Source organism: Festucalex cinctus, chromosome 10 (genome assembly GCF_051991245.1).
Source record: "Festucalex cinctus isolate MCC-2025b chromosome 10, RoL_Fcin_1.0, whole genome shotgun sequence".
NCBI classification, from domain to species: domain Eukaryota; kingdom Metazoa; phylum Chordata; class Actinopteri; order Syngnathiformes; family Syngnathidae; genus Festucalex; species Festucalex cinctus.
In genome coordinates this window covers 10,236,746-10,251,384 of record NC_135420.1, presented here as the reverse complement: position 1 = coordinate 10,251,384, position 14,639 = coordinate 10,236,746, and the positions used below count along the sequence as shown (strand labels likewise).

At 39.6% G+C, this 14,639-nt stretch overlaps 1 protein-coding gene across 3 annotated transcripts in view; it reads left to right on the top strand.

Annotated features, from left to right (window-relative positions):
- Positions 1 to 3,017: 3,017 nt before the first annotated feature.
- Positions 3,018 to 14,639, top strand: part of anos1b (anosmin 1b) — a 109,002-nt gene continuing 97,380 nt past the window's right edge. For 2 of the 3 annotated variants that reach the window (XM_077533303.1, XM_077533306.1), the window contains exon 1: positions 3,018 to 3,299. In XM_077533303.1, the coding sequence (XP_077389429.1) occupies positions 3,123 to 3,299 (177 nt within the window). In that variant the 5' untranslated portion in view covers positions 3,018 to 3,122. Of the gene's footprint in view, positions 3,300 to 8,627; positions 8,721 to 14,639 lie in introns of those variants that run through there. The other variant, XM_077533305.1, reaches the window with a different exon arrangement.

Below are 14,639 nucleotides of genomic sequence, written 5' to 3'. Positions count from 1 at the left end.
TAAGTCTTTGGGACACTTAAAACATAAAAAAACGTATTTACACGTTATTGGGAGAAAATGAGTTAAGGAAACATTAGTCCCTTCACAACCATAAACAAGTAGGTATATTACTAGCTTTTCTTCAATATGTTGGGAGAGTACAGCCCAATCCAGGTCCTCTGAGACATGAAGTCAGAAAAACTGTGATTTTTTTTAACAACAAAATTATATCCCATTTTGACACTCTCAGAGAGGTATTCGTATAACATTTATCATTTTGGTGTCAGTTTGACATATATTTTATGGACAACTTACCTTGTGATCTTTAACTATACTTGTTTTTTTTCTTTTTTGTTTTTTTTTATGAGAGAAAGAGACAAAAAAAATCACTCACTGTTCATGCTGTTTTCAAACGATTCTGTTCAGAGTATACCCCGCCTCTCGACCAAAGTCAGCTGGGATAGGCTCCAGAATGAAGAATGCATGAATGCAAAACTTAATATAAATGATGATAAATGTGATTGTTATTAGCAGCATTTAAGACACAAAGGATAAAAAAAAAAAAAGTTATTCATAAATAATGGTGCTGGGTTACATTTTTTTTCTGTGGAATACAAAAATCATCCTTCAGCCATTAAAACGATTTACACAGTTTCATTTTCATAAATATCAATTGGTTAGAGGAAAAAAATGAAAGCTCTATTTCATCAATCATCTTGAAAGCCCTGAGATTTATCTAGTGGTCCTGGATGTAACACTAAAAAAATAACTTCAAAGCAGCTTACCCGGCAGCAACACACTGATGCTAATAGTACCTCATATAACATTAACCTAACAGTTAAGGGACCAAGACAGGATTATTATGAGCGTTGTTAAAGTCAATGATCTGAATACTTCTTCCACCACGGGAAAAGTGTTAATAGGTTTGGAACAGCAGCCTGCCAATGTGAAAGAATTGGCTGTTTCTGTCTTGAATGGTCTCTAGTGATGTTTTATCCCACGTCAGCAACATTGATATTGTTCTCCTTCAACGGGACTGCAGCTTATTTTCACAAGTGACCATATGACTTGGCCATATATATTCAGTATTAGGAATGTAAGAATTTTCCATTCTAAAACTGGTTATTTATTATAGTAAGTGTAAAATAAAATGACATGAAAAAGAGTTACTGACTATAAAAAGAAAGACAAAACTTATGATTTATTATTGTACAATGGAGTTACAGCTTGTGTGGTGGCCTAAATGCAATTGTGGACATGTGATCTTTCTCTTTCCTATTCAAATTTTGATTACTTTTCTATGGTTGTAAATGGCATTGTGGTGGTTGCATGATGGTCTGGGGCTGTTTTGGTACTTCAGGACCTGGTTGACATGCTGTGATTGATGGAACCATGAATTCTGGACTTTGCCAGAAAATCCTGAGGGAGAAGGTGCCATGTGCTGAAGGTTGGATCCCAAAGCGCAGACACAAATAAGATTTGAACTATTTATTCACATCGAGAGGCATAGAACAAACTTGACTAGACGAGAAACAAAGAGATTTGCACAGAGGGACAGAAAGCAATAATCCGGCAAAGAACACACACTTCTCAGACCGCTACTACAGACAGTGAATCGATCTAATTGTAACTAAGTAAAGGATTAAAGGTTGACATCACAAAGCTCATGACATCCCATAGCATAAAACCAATTGAAACATCACATAGCGTTTTTCCAGTTGAAACCAGATGATGGTTACATCAGTTCAAAACAGACACTTGTTACATCAGTAGCCTACATAACAGACACTTGACCTCACGGTCATGAACCCAAACTTAACAGGTCATGAAATCAAACTTAACTCTGGCGTGACCCTAGACATGACAGAACGGCCATCAGTTAGTGACCTCAAGCTGAAGAAAAGCTATTTGCATCTGCATCACAACAATGATCAAAAACACATCAGCAGAAAGTCAACCTCTGAATGGCTTAATAAATAAATAAATAAATAAATAAATAAATAAATAAATAAATAAATAAATAAATAAGGCTTTGCACTGGCTTTTAGTCGAAGTCTAGACTTCAGTCTAGACATAACTCCCGTGCGAACCACTCAGTCAGTCAGCCAGCCACCATGCTGCCCACTTTTTTCCCCTCCCTTAACAGCCTTAATAATAAAAACTTTATGTAGATTATATATTGAGAGCAGTAGGCTGCATTTAAAATATATTATTCCGTTGAGAAAAAAAACAAAAAACAGTAGAAAAGGCCATACGGTGATTCAGGCTAGTTGTTTGGGACCCTGGTGGACGATATTCATGTGACGTGGACCAGGCAGAGCAATGCAGTGAGTGCAAAGAGTGTTCAGACTAGGGCTGCACAATATATCGAAAAAATATCGATATCGCGATGGCCCTTGCAATATGCATATCGCAAAGGCACGCAATAAGTTTTATATGGAATTTTATGCTTTTTATATGAATTTGACCAGTCAGATGCTAACTAAAATGTGCATCGCCATTCAATAGTTGAAAATTATCAAGACATAATTACAATTAATTAACTAAGATTACATGAAGGTTGCTTATTTTGCCCCATGAAAAATGTTTTTCTTTCATTAGGTAATAAAAATGTAATTTCTTGAGGTACATGTTAAATATCGCAATAATATCGATATCGCTATGTTCGGCAAGTATATCGCATATCGCATGTTTTTCCAATATCGTGCAGCCCTAGTTCAGACTGACTTTCCATCCATTCAAATTTGGGTTGTTTTGGCGGGCTTGTTTGTTTCAGTGGATGAACACGCTTCCACAATTCCAAGAGTTCACTCGAGATTCCACTTAGGGCTCAACTTGCTTACTCACTCCATGTCCGTTTAGTCCTACCAATGTTGGAATGCCGTTAAATGTATATCTATGACTGCTGTATTTTATGGGCAGTTGCTAGAGTTTTGTCGTGCAGGTGTAAAATTAAAAGCCCGGGGGCTGCACTTGCCTTTGTGGTGGGCGTGTCCACGAGGAGCAGCTTGCTCGATCCCTCGCTGCTAGCTGGCACTGGCAGGCACTAACCACTCGAAGAGATAGCGGCAGCTAGAAGAGCTGGACAAGCGAACTTCCCACTTCCAATTTTATCATTCAAATTCCTATTTTTCCCCGTTGTCATGTCAGTTCGTCGGGCCTTCTTGGTGGTCCTGTGCGCGGTCCTCTCGGAGACGCGCGCTCGCCGGAGTTCGACGGAGCAGGAGGATGTTGAGGAGAAGATGAACAGCGCCAGATGCACCTCCAGGTGTCTCACCTTGCACATGACCCAGATTACCGCCGCGTTCAGACACTTCCAGGTCAGTCGATGATCAATATCACATTTCCTGATCAATTGATCAATTTTTGTCTAACCCATGATGACAGGTCTGTCTGTCTGTCTGTCTATCTATCTATCTATCTATCTATCTATCTATCTATCTATCTATCTATCTATCTATCTATCTATCTATCTATCTATCTATCTATCTATCGATCTATCTATCTAATATGAATTATGGATCTTTATTTAGTTATTTGCATCTAATGTGGTTTCACTGAGATATTGTTTTTCCATCTTGTACAATCTTTGACCATGCAATTCTTAGTGGTGTATTTGAAACACGATTTTATTTATGTTGATAGCTGACAAAATGAGTCACTTTTCTCAAATTTCTGTCCCATGTACTGCATCCTTTGTTGTTTGGAATGCTAGATTAACAGGGACATTAGGACATTACCAAGTTTGAAAAGCCACTTATCGTTAACAACTTCAACATGTGCATGGTGTGTAGTGGGTGGGAAAGTCATTAACCACAAAGTTCAGCCCCAATGGTTGTAATAGTGGGGTGGGGGCACATGTTGACGTACTGTATAAAACCACGGTCCTCCCTTTAGAATAGACTCTCCCCACCTGTGCCATGGGTAATGAGAGTGGCCCCTATATGACTATCTTCCAGTAAGGTGTGTGTGTGTTTGTGCTGGGAATGGAGGTGTGAGAAAGGGAACACTTTCCGAAGTGGAGTGCAGTAGTCACATGTACAACATGAAACAACTTCGTAATGCTGCCCGTGTGAGTTTGTTTGCTGTTTTTAGCTGATGCCCATAATGTGGTTTGACCACCAGGATTTCCTCACTTTGTCTGCAACAATACGCCACAAGCCTTGCAGAACTTTGTTTACAGTTTGTCAACGAAACTCTGCGGTGCACTCTGCAGCAAACTGTCCACTGCTGTGTGAAATCATGCCACGTTTTCTATATACTCTGTATTTATCCTCTGTCATTTCACTTGGGTGTCTTCTGAGTGCGTGCATTTATCCATCCACTGCCCTCAAATATTCCGCCATGGAAATAACGTGATGCTCATGTCATGCACAAAATCCCCCAATGCTGACACATATTTTAGATGTTACCAAGGGTGATATAGTGCTGCTTTATTAACTATAATTTTGAAGATATATGAGCTTTGAGTAACACGTTAAGTATATATTATATTTGGTGGTCCACATCTGAGGGTGATGACTAGATAATGTGTAAATTATAATACATCAAATGTGTGCAGTCTCTACATAAACTACTTCGTGTGTTATACATGAAGTGGCGAGAATTAGGGCGTGGTTTCAGGTGCAGCCAACTGCTAAATCAAAAATTTGCTTTTGCCTCAGCAACCGCTCATCTTCGATTTAGGCACTATGCTTTTATATTTATTGACAGGCAAGCATAAGCATTCAAGAGTATCAAGTGCTTCAACATACAACCTGGTGAGCAGTATCACTTCGTGAAGCTTTTGTAGGATGCCAACTGACAAATTGATTGATTAGTTGGAAGATTACACCCTGACTTAATGACCATAACATTTGAAAGACAAACACTTTTGATAACATCACCAGAACGTCTAACAATAGCAGGAGAAAATCAAGTTTTTCTCATCCTCCCCTGTCACCACACACTGACTCAAGCATACATTCTTCCTCTGGCTTTCTGTCGGTGAACCCTGTGTTTGTGGCTCGCTCAAGTGTGTGTGGCTAGAGGCTAGCCAATAGAATGTGAATCCCAGCACCTCTCCTTCGGCCGCCTCTCTGTATTTTCCAATACTTTTTCTAGTATGGTGTCACACCTTAATTTTAGCCCTTTTGTCTGTGTGTCACAATTCCCAATTCTGTGCATGTGCACTCCTTCAACAACATCTCCCCCCCAAAAATAAATAAATAAATAAATATATATATATATATATATATATATATATATATATATATATATATATATATATATATATATATATATATATCAAGCCTCTTGTGCAAGTTTTTTTCTTTTTTCATACGCAGTAGATTAGATTGTGAAACACTCATATGTCTGTTGTGCTGATGGCTGGATGGGCCGAGCGAAGGCTGAGAACCAGTACGAGTGAATCAACCGTCTGTCTTAAGGGAGAACATTTGTGTATACCGATATGTATGGACCAGTTTGTCTGCGGTAGGTAATCAGACCAGAGGTCGTTCCACCAACCAGTCACGCTCTGAAAAAGACCAGAGACAACGGTAAGGTCGGGTTGCACTGGCTTAGGCTCAGTCAGGCGAGAAGCCAGGCTGGAGAGAGATAGAAATTGAGGTGGGTAGCTACCCGCAGACAGGTGCTTTTGTCTATCTGTCAGTCTATGTGATCTTAAGAGAAAATCTATACTCCTGTATCAGTTATTTATCAGACTAATTGAATTATTTTTGGCACATTTCCAATGGGTTACCAACGGAAAATGGTACAGTGCCTAAAGGATAACGCTAGACATACTGTAATCCACTGATTGATCAATAGAACAGGCAGAGAATGAAAACAACAGTAACACATGGCAATTCATAAAACACTTGGACATGTTTCACTCCTGTCTGGGTTGTTTGATTAGTGTGAGTGCTCCGTGCTTTGCTCGAGCTTGGTACACTTTCCTGGCCCCGTAGCTGTTGGAAGAGTTGGAGATAGCCTGGCACGATAGAGCATGCATAAGCACATCAACAGGTGATTAAATGGGAAGTTTGCCTTTTGAAAAAAACTCCACTGTCATTAAACTGCCATTATGAGCTGACAGTACATGATAAAAATGACCTGTGAAAAAAATCAGCCACCCTCTGGCCCCATCTTTTACGTTCTAACCTGATTTTGAAACAAAAACAACCACTTTGAGACGTAAGGCTTGAATGACGAGGTGTCAACTATTTGCACTTGCGGGTACATTGCTGCAGTCTTGCACTCTTGTTAGCTTGGGCTTCAGGAGCATTGCTATAGCTAATGTGAACTCTCCAAATCCAAATAGAAAAAAATACACATTGCTCATTTGCCAACCACTGGCATATGACTAGCAACATAGCAAGCATAAAAAAAGGTGAACATTTCATTTGCCTTTTGAGGTGAAGGGAGCCCAGGCCGCTCAGAGGATTCCCAACCTTTGCGGAATTAGCAACATTTCTGCTTGACAGTTAAGTTTATCATCTCTTACTGTTTTTTTTTTTTTTTAAAAAGACTTCCAAATACCGGTAATAGCATATAGGGCTCTGTTTTCTTTGATTTGTACGCACAAATTTTGGTTTATCCTGAAATTCATGCAGGCATTCATGCAAGTCTGAAAGTCAGTCTATAGTTACGCTTGCTCAGACCACGTCTAAAACTGGCGCAGGTAGCCTAACCTCATTTTGCTGAATTTGATCAGGGCATAGGCAGACAGATTCTGAGCTCTGTGGGCATGTGGCTAATAAATATGACAATAGTGGGCATCAAACCTTCTGGCTGGCATGCAGCTATTGGGCACGGTGGGGGTGGGGGCAAGGACAGACAAACTATTGTTGCCGAGGTTAGATTCACGAGGTCCGCAGACATAATAAGGGAAGTCAACCTTAAACATTTCTTGACAATAATATGTAATATGTGACCTCACTAGTCTAAATATGATATTATGATTACATGTATTATCACATTTGTGGAATATGAGTTATGTAGCACAATCCAGCTGTTTTTATCCATCTCAGGGGGTGGCTATTTTGCCACTTGAGTGACTCAATATGACATCACACTTGCTCGGGGCTCAGGCCACGGCCAATCACAGATCACCTGTTTTCTGATGCTGAGTTGTGATTTGTTGTTACCTGAGACCTGAGCAAGTGTGATGTCATTTTCACTCGACACCCGCCTTATGATATTGATAAAATACTATTGGATTTTACTGCTTAACTCATATTTCATAAACGCAATATTAACCAGAATGCCATATTTTGACTAGTGGGGCTGCATAGAACATATTGTCAATATTTTTTTTTTGAGTTGACTTCCCCATTAAGTTGCCAATGGTTATTATAACAGCTCAACCTGTATTTAATGAGGAGGTTTGCTGAGTGCTTACGTTGTTTACTATACCAGATAAGTGTAGCGGCAATGCACGAAGATTTTGCCATGTAAATTGCATGAGTGCCACATTTCAAGGGAATACGCGGTCAATGAAGTCAGCTGTGTTCACACCCACAACGGCACAAATTGAGCAGCTGGTCTAACCTGCTTCTGCGCGGATTTATGCCGCTTGCATGAAAATAGAGCCTTAAATGTTATAGCAAACATCCCATTATGACTGTCATGCTGCTAATGTAGCATCTATGGCTAGTGTCAGTGTAATTTCACTGATAATGCCAATGCATATGCAGTGTTGTTGTTATTGAATTCATTGTGCCACAGTGCTGTGATGGCATGGATGGAATATACTTTGGTTCCTGTCATGTTTTAAGTAACATTAAAATCTGCTGTCATTTAAGACCACCAACAGTTAGGTGTGTAAGCGGGCTCACTTTTAGGGCCCCATTTTGTTAGACAGGCCCACGTGTGCTCAGCGTAAAACCTGGTGCATCTTCATTTTCACATCTACTTTAGTGTTTGAAAGTTTGTCAAACCGTGTTGCACCTCACTGGGTGTTCCAGCAGACTGAGGGAATTATTTTTTTTATTACATGCCCCCGGCACACCTGACAATTTGGTGACAGAAAGTAGACGAGAATTCAGATCAGCTTAAAGCAGGTCTAAATTGTGGTGCAGGGGGTCTCATGTGATTTTGATAGATTTAACCAAGGCACAGGCATTTTGAGCTCTGTGGACGAGTGAGGTGGATTTCATTTCATTTCTAAATTGCGTCTAGAAGAAGTCCCAAAAGAAAGACATCAAACACTTGTTGTGATGCTTTGTATTTCAGGATGTGGCCTTGCAAAAACCCAATCACCAAGGTACACATATATATAGCTAATTAGGGCTTCTGTCGGGAAAGATTAGACCTCAACTTAGCTTTTTGGGAAGAAGTTGTTAAGTTCTGGTGAGTGGAAGTTAGTCATGATACATTTCCAACCATTCGTGCACTCACACTCCCACATGGCGTGGTGGTGTTTGTCTCTAGTCATCTGGGATTGATTTGCTCAGTTAATGCCTCATGTTAAATAGACTTTCTACCGCAGCTCACCACAAATAGTAACCACAACACCCACATGCACCCTTACTTTCCTTGTCCCTGGCACACACACATTTTATTGATGCATCTGGTCCAAGTGTGATTTATATCTCAGTTTTGTTTCAAACGTTGTCCACAGCTGTTCATGTGCAAACTGAATGTGCACATGTTGAAGTGTGCACCCTCTGTGTTTTTATGTCAATGTTTTCCTGCCATTCCAATCAGATTTTATCACATAAACACCTTTAATGTGGATACACCTGATATTCAGATAGGTAAGACGACTTTTATTGTGAGGTCCCAGGTTTCATGGCCAGTGTAAGTCTAGCATAAAGTGCAACTGTGCGCATGGGTGGAGTTATCTTCTTGGTGTAAAAGAGAATGTTTGCTCCGTTTGTGCACCGTTGTGGAAGGGAACACTGCCGACTCCTGGCCAATCAAAGGGGCTCCCTTCATTAATCCAAATTCAGCAGAGAAAGGCATATTGGGTATAAGAGGATCCTCTAAGGACTTACAACTAGGCTACTGCGTACACAAGTGAAGCTAGCAGGTAACAAAACACGGATGCAGAAAGTAATATTTATTCAGATAAAATGAACAAGATGTGGACACTCAAGTATAAAATTAGGCACAAAAAATATATTTTGTCTGATTCATTGAAATCCACAACACAATTCTGATACTCGTTGCCTTTTAATCCTCCGTAACATGGGGCGGCTTTTTCTTTAGCCTTCACGTTTAGCGATCCAGGATAGCCCAATTTCAAGACGAGGAACACGTCAAGGTGGCTGTCGATGGTGCTTTGGAACACCTGAATAAGACCGTGAAAACAATATGACTCAGCAGATTTTATACTGCACAAACTCGATTTATTATTATTTTTTTAAATCCTCTCCAAATAACAAATCTATAGTCACAAGTACTTACAGGTAATAAAGTGAACCTCATAAACCCTGTCAGCATCAGCCGGAATCCAGGCTTTGAGCGTCACGTTATACCCTCCTGATCGCTTGAAGCCATTTCTTTCTTTTTTCGGAGCCCCTTTCGATGGGAATGCGACCTCTTATGCTGCATTCGAGGATGGTTGGAAGTCGGAAATATCCGAGTTGAAACTTCCCAGTTCCGACCTCAAAACGTTCGAGGTGAAATTAAACAACCAAAATGGCGGGTAGTGATAAATTTTTTTTTATTTTGGTCCTCAAAACTCAATTTGACCTCCAGAAAACTTACCTTTTTGCAATTTTGCTTCATTTATTGTTTTAATCTTATTTCATAAGCAGTCCAGACAGTTAAGTAGTTTACCGTATTACCGTATAATTTCATGCAGGGATATAGCGGTAATACTGTCACGTACGTTACATTACATGAAGTTATGGCGAATATTTATTAATGAAGAAAGCTATCTAGTTTTATACTCCAGTAAATTGTGTTTTGCCATTCAGAGTGAGGTCACATTGTAGTCCGCGGTGAAGTCGGGGTCCTTTTTTTTCTTCCGATTTCGCAAGTGGAATTTCCGAGTTCAAGGGGGCGTTCTCGTACACACTTCCTGGTTTGAATTCGGAAAAGTCCAACTTCCGACCATCCTCGAATGCAGCAATAATCCTCCTCCAAATGTGCAAAACCATCGAACCACATGTAAAACACGCTGTTTCTTGCAACACAGTATCCCATGATGCAATGGGCGAAACATAAACAATACGTCACACAGGATCCTCCTTTTGTATTATCTGATAGCTCAAGTTAGTCTTCTAATATTTACCACCAAAGATTTTGAACGTTGTTTATCATCAACTTAAAAAAATGTGAGAAACGTCTCCTCTTTCCTGAACTCAATAAAATCCTTAAAATACTTTTCAATGATTATTATCTAACAAGTGAGTCATCTCAACACTATTACTGTAATTGATAGGAACATGAATTCAAAGGGTCAGCTCTGCGACATATTGAAGAAGAGCACTGTTGTTACCTTAGCACAATATTACTACAGCACAACTCCAGACACCCAGAGCCCTAATGTGTGTTTGTTTGTACTTAAGTGTTGGTGTTGTGGTGTCATTTTGGGATTTATTTGTTGAGTTTTTCCTTTTGGATATGGAAATGTGACACCATGACGTGAGCAATTCTCAGTTTTTCCAGTAGTTATGGGTGGCCATGTAGTTAATGTTATGGCATGTCTATGATTAAGTCTGCTGTAGACTACCATCTTGCGTAGTAGTAGTAGTATAAATCAGTCTTAAGCTTTATGATTAAAGTCATACATCACTTACAGCATTCTGTGCATACCTCTCTGTGTCAATGTGTATGCATTAATTTTAGATGAATAAATGAGACTCCCTCAAAGAAAGAAACCTCAAACTGACCCAAAGCTCAGTGTAGGGCGGCCATCTGCCTCAGCTGGTTTGGTTGAGTTAGAATGGCGGAGGAGAGAGACAGTAGGCACAAGGAGAGCGACAGAGAGCAATAGGAGAGAAATTAACTGGCAAACCAGCAAGAAAAGTCTTTCATACTACTGTTCAGGTCAAATTTGATCTGTTTTCACATAGCCATAAACATACCCTAAATGTCATGAGCTCAGCCTGAAATTAGATTTTTTTTTTTTTTTACAAGCATCTCAAAATAAACAAAACATGGACATATTTAAAAATATACAGTAATTCCTTTGATGCTAAGGTAGGCAAGGTTGACTGGTATCTACTTAAATGGATTTTAGCTTTACCAGAGTGTCTTAAATCAAGGAAAATTGTGTTCATGGTGGCAATCTTGTTACTGCACATACCATAAATGTTTGCACAAGTTCCCAAAGAAACATATAAGTGGTCTTTGAGGTGGAATCTTGAAACAGAAAACAGCATAAGAATGATCAATGTCATACATACAGTAGATACTTATAACTATATTTCAAAAGTATGATTTATTCATTTCAAGGCAGTTCCTTTAATAGCAATGACATCCTCTAAAGTCTGTGAAATTGTGTGACGGCTAAATGTGTCAGACTGCACGAAGGTCAAAGAATGGCGATGCGGCATTTGTCAGCGGTAACAAGATCATTCTTTCACTAGCACTGACTCACTACTATGACACATTCAAAATTCAGACTGAAAGTCCTCCAATAAAATAGTTGTTTTGAAGAAAGTCAAAAGTCATATAATTGTTGGGAAAAGGGCAACTTTCTTGAGAATCTTGGACATGAACAGGAAAGCGGATATCAGTCTATTGTCTGTTGCGACATCCTTACCAAGAAGTGGTTTGATTGTTTATCTATCTATTACTGTTTGTGTTGGTTAGGGAAAGAAAAGATGCCAGATGTAAGTCAGTGGTGACTCGTAAGAGAGAAAAGAACCAGTGTTAAAAAGATGAAGAGAATTGATGTTTTGTATTGCCTCCTCAAAAATCTGGAGATATTTAACTCTCCTCTTCATTGTCTTTTGCTGTTTGATTGGAGTATCTACAGTATTTATCATGTTAGAGGTCTATTGCGTTTCCCCCCCAGTTGATGTTAATATGAGACTGTAAGGACACACCATGGGGGTAAATCGTGCACTAAAGGCAAAGAGAGTGACAGATAGACTGGGACACAGTCTTCATTACTGTATTTGGATTAGGAACAGTTAGGAGGAAAAAAGGATACATTATGATGTTTGTCTTAGATCACTCTAAAGACAAGAAGACAGTTGGACATTTAACCACAAGTGTTCATGCCATCCTGACTGAGCATCACACAGCATTTGATTGATAGAATTCCAGCGTGCAGATCTGAGCAGAGTATAAAAGCCTCTATAATACAAGGTCGACTACATTCATCTGGCACCACTACAATGGCATTCTGTGAAATGAAAGGAATTTCGAACTGAAGCCAAAAGCACCAAAAGCAGTGAGTTGATTTGTTCCATCATAAACTCAATCCTGAGGGAGTACAATAGGATGGTGACACTACTACTGTCATGTTATGGAGGAAAATTTTGTGAAATGCCGGTGACTCATTCACAGGTTATGGAATGTGTGACAACAAGCCATGAAATCAACCCAGTTAGCTTGTTTATGGGTGTAAATTACTTTAATACTCCAATCGGATCAAAACTTTTTGATTCTGTGTTTGCTCTTCACGGCCAATTTGCATCACATTTCGAGTCTTCACCGATTCGTGCACAGCCGTAGTGTTTAGATTCTCTTTGTTAAAGTTAAATACAGTCTTCACCCCTAATCTCAAACCTTTGAACATCCAACTTTAACCCTTTAGCTCTTCACGTCAGAGTTGCAATGCCTGCTTATTGAAGGAGAAACATAGAAAAGTGTGTCTTCAAACAAAGAGATAAGCTAAATTAGGCTAAACGCTGCTCACTTAGGAGAGGGTGCAGTGGTCATTAAAAGGGATTATCTCTACCCTTTTACACACTCAAACAGACACACAGGCATACACGAGCTCATACGCGATAGTGTAGTAAAAAGGGTGCTATGCCAATTTTGTATTTTTATTTATTTATTTATCCATCCAGCTGGCTTTGGCAGTAGGCGGGGTACACCCTGGACTGGTTGCCAGCCAATCACAGTATTTATTTATTTATTTATTTATTTATTTATTTATTTATTTATTTATTTATTTATTTATTTATTTTTAGAAAATAAACATATTTTTGTTTTGTCCTTAAAAAAATGTGACATCACTCAGTCTGGTTTGGAGCCTAACATGACTTGCATTTTGACTTTGCACTTCACTGCATTTTTTGTAAGAAATATGTTAAACTAAAAGCAAAGTGTCATCTTGAAAGTAATAAAATAATTTTGTACAAACAATCTTGCTTCTTCTTCTTACCTCTTTTTTTTTTTTATCAAGTGGAGTCTCCCCCTGTTGGCTATTATAAAAAAAAAATACATGTTTAAGAGAACTTCTGATTAGACCTGTAGAATGGACTACATGCACAAATCACTTCCGCATTCGCCGGATGAGCGCGTCCAACCCTCCGGTGCGGGGAGACTTCAGCGGAACGCATTGTTAATGTGATGTAAAACTACAATCCCCTTGCTACAATACTATGTCTATCAGAATTTTTAAAACTACCAATTAGGTCTCCCAGAGTCGTAATTTTGACGGCTTGAGTTCTGGTAATGACGTAATTGCTTAAAATGATTACTACACGGAAATACAAGCCGTTTGAGTAGCTAGGAAAGCTTTTTTTTTTTTTCATGTTTGTAATACAATAAAATGGCACCATGGGAATAATATACATACAGGCACATGAAAGTAAAAACGCCAGGAAGGCAGAAACAGATTTTGTAAACAGAATAACAGCACACTGTGGTGTATTGTTGTTAATGTGACCGCTAGGCGGCACTGTGGTATGTTGTTGACATGTAGGTTGAGAGCAAACAGTTCAGTAAAGACATCACCGAAGCCAAGTTGCCGTCTGCCTCTTTTTATACAGTACGACACAAAGAGCTGTTAATCCGTGCTATAGACCCAATGTGACGTCACATTGAAGTGCATCCCTAGCAGTGGGGTCAGCGCGTCAATGCGAGTGAATTAGAAAACTGAGCTGTGAGCTAGAAAATAGGTCAAACAGTTGATAAATCAGCGACCAATGCTCTGGTGAACTTGTGCGCGGCCAATGGATGCTCTAATGGCTCAAAGAGAGAAGAGAGCATTCTTTCGGCTGCCAGCAGCCTTTCTAAACCCCGCAAAAGATAGTGAGGAGTAAAAGACTAGCACGGTGGCTAGCGTGAAACTACGACGCAACTTTTTTTTTGTAGCTAGCGGCTTCAAACAACTAGTTTCAATGATTCGCAGTAATGTAGTGTCCTACTCGGGATGTTTTTTGTGACAGTTGACATATTTCCCACCTTTTAACGAAAACGCTCACCGAAAATCAGGCACTCTACATTCATACATTAATTTGTTATGGGATGTTTGCCCTGTGAGAGGCGCCGCAGGAGCTAAGCAGTGATGTCAGCTGGAAGGGACTATAACAGGGGTCTCCAAGTTCGGTCCTCGAGAGCCCCTATCCAGCCTGTTTTCCATGTCTCTCTCCACTAACACACCTGATTCATGATCAGGATCGTTATCAGGCTTGTGCAAAGCTTGCTGATTAACTGATCATTAGATTCAGCTGTGCTGAAGGACGGAGACATGGAAAACAGGCTGGATAGGGGCTCTCGAGGACCGAACTTGGAGACCCCTGGATTATAACAAAGCCAACACA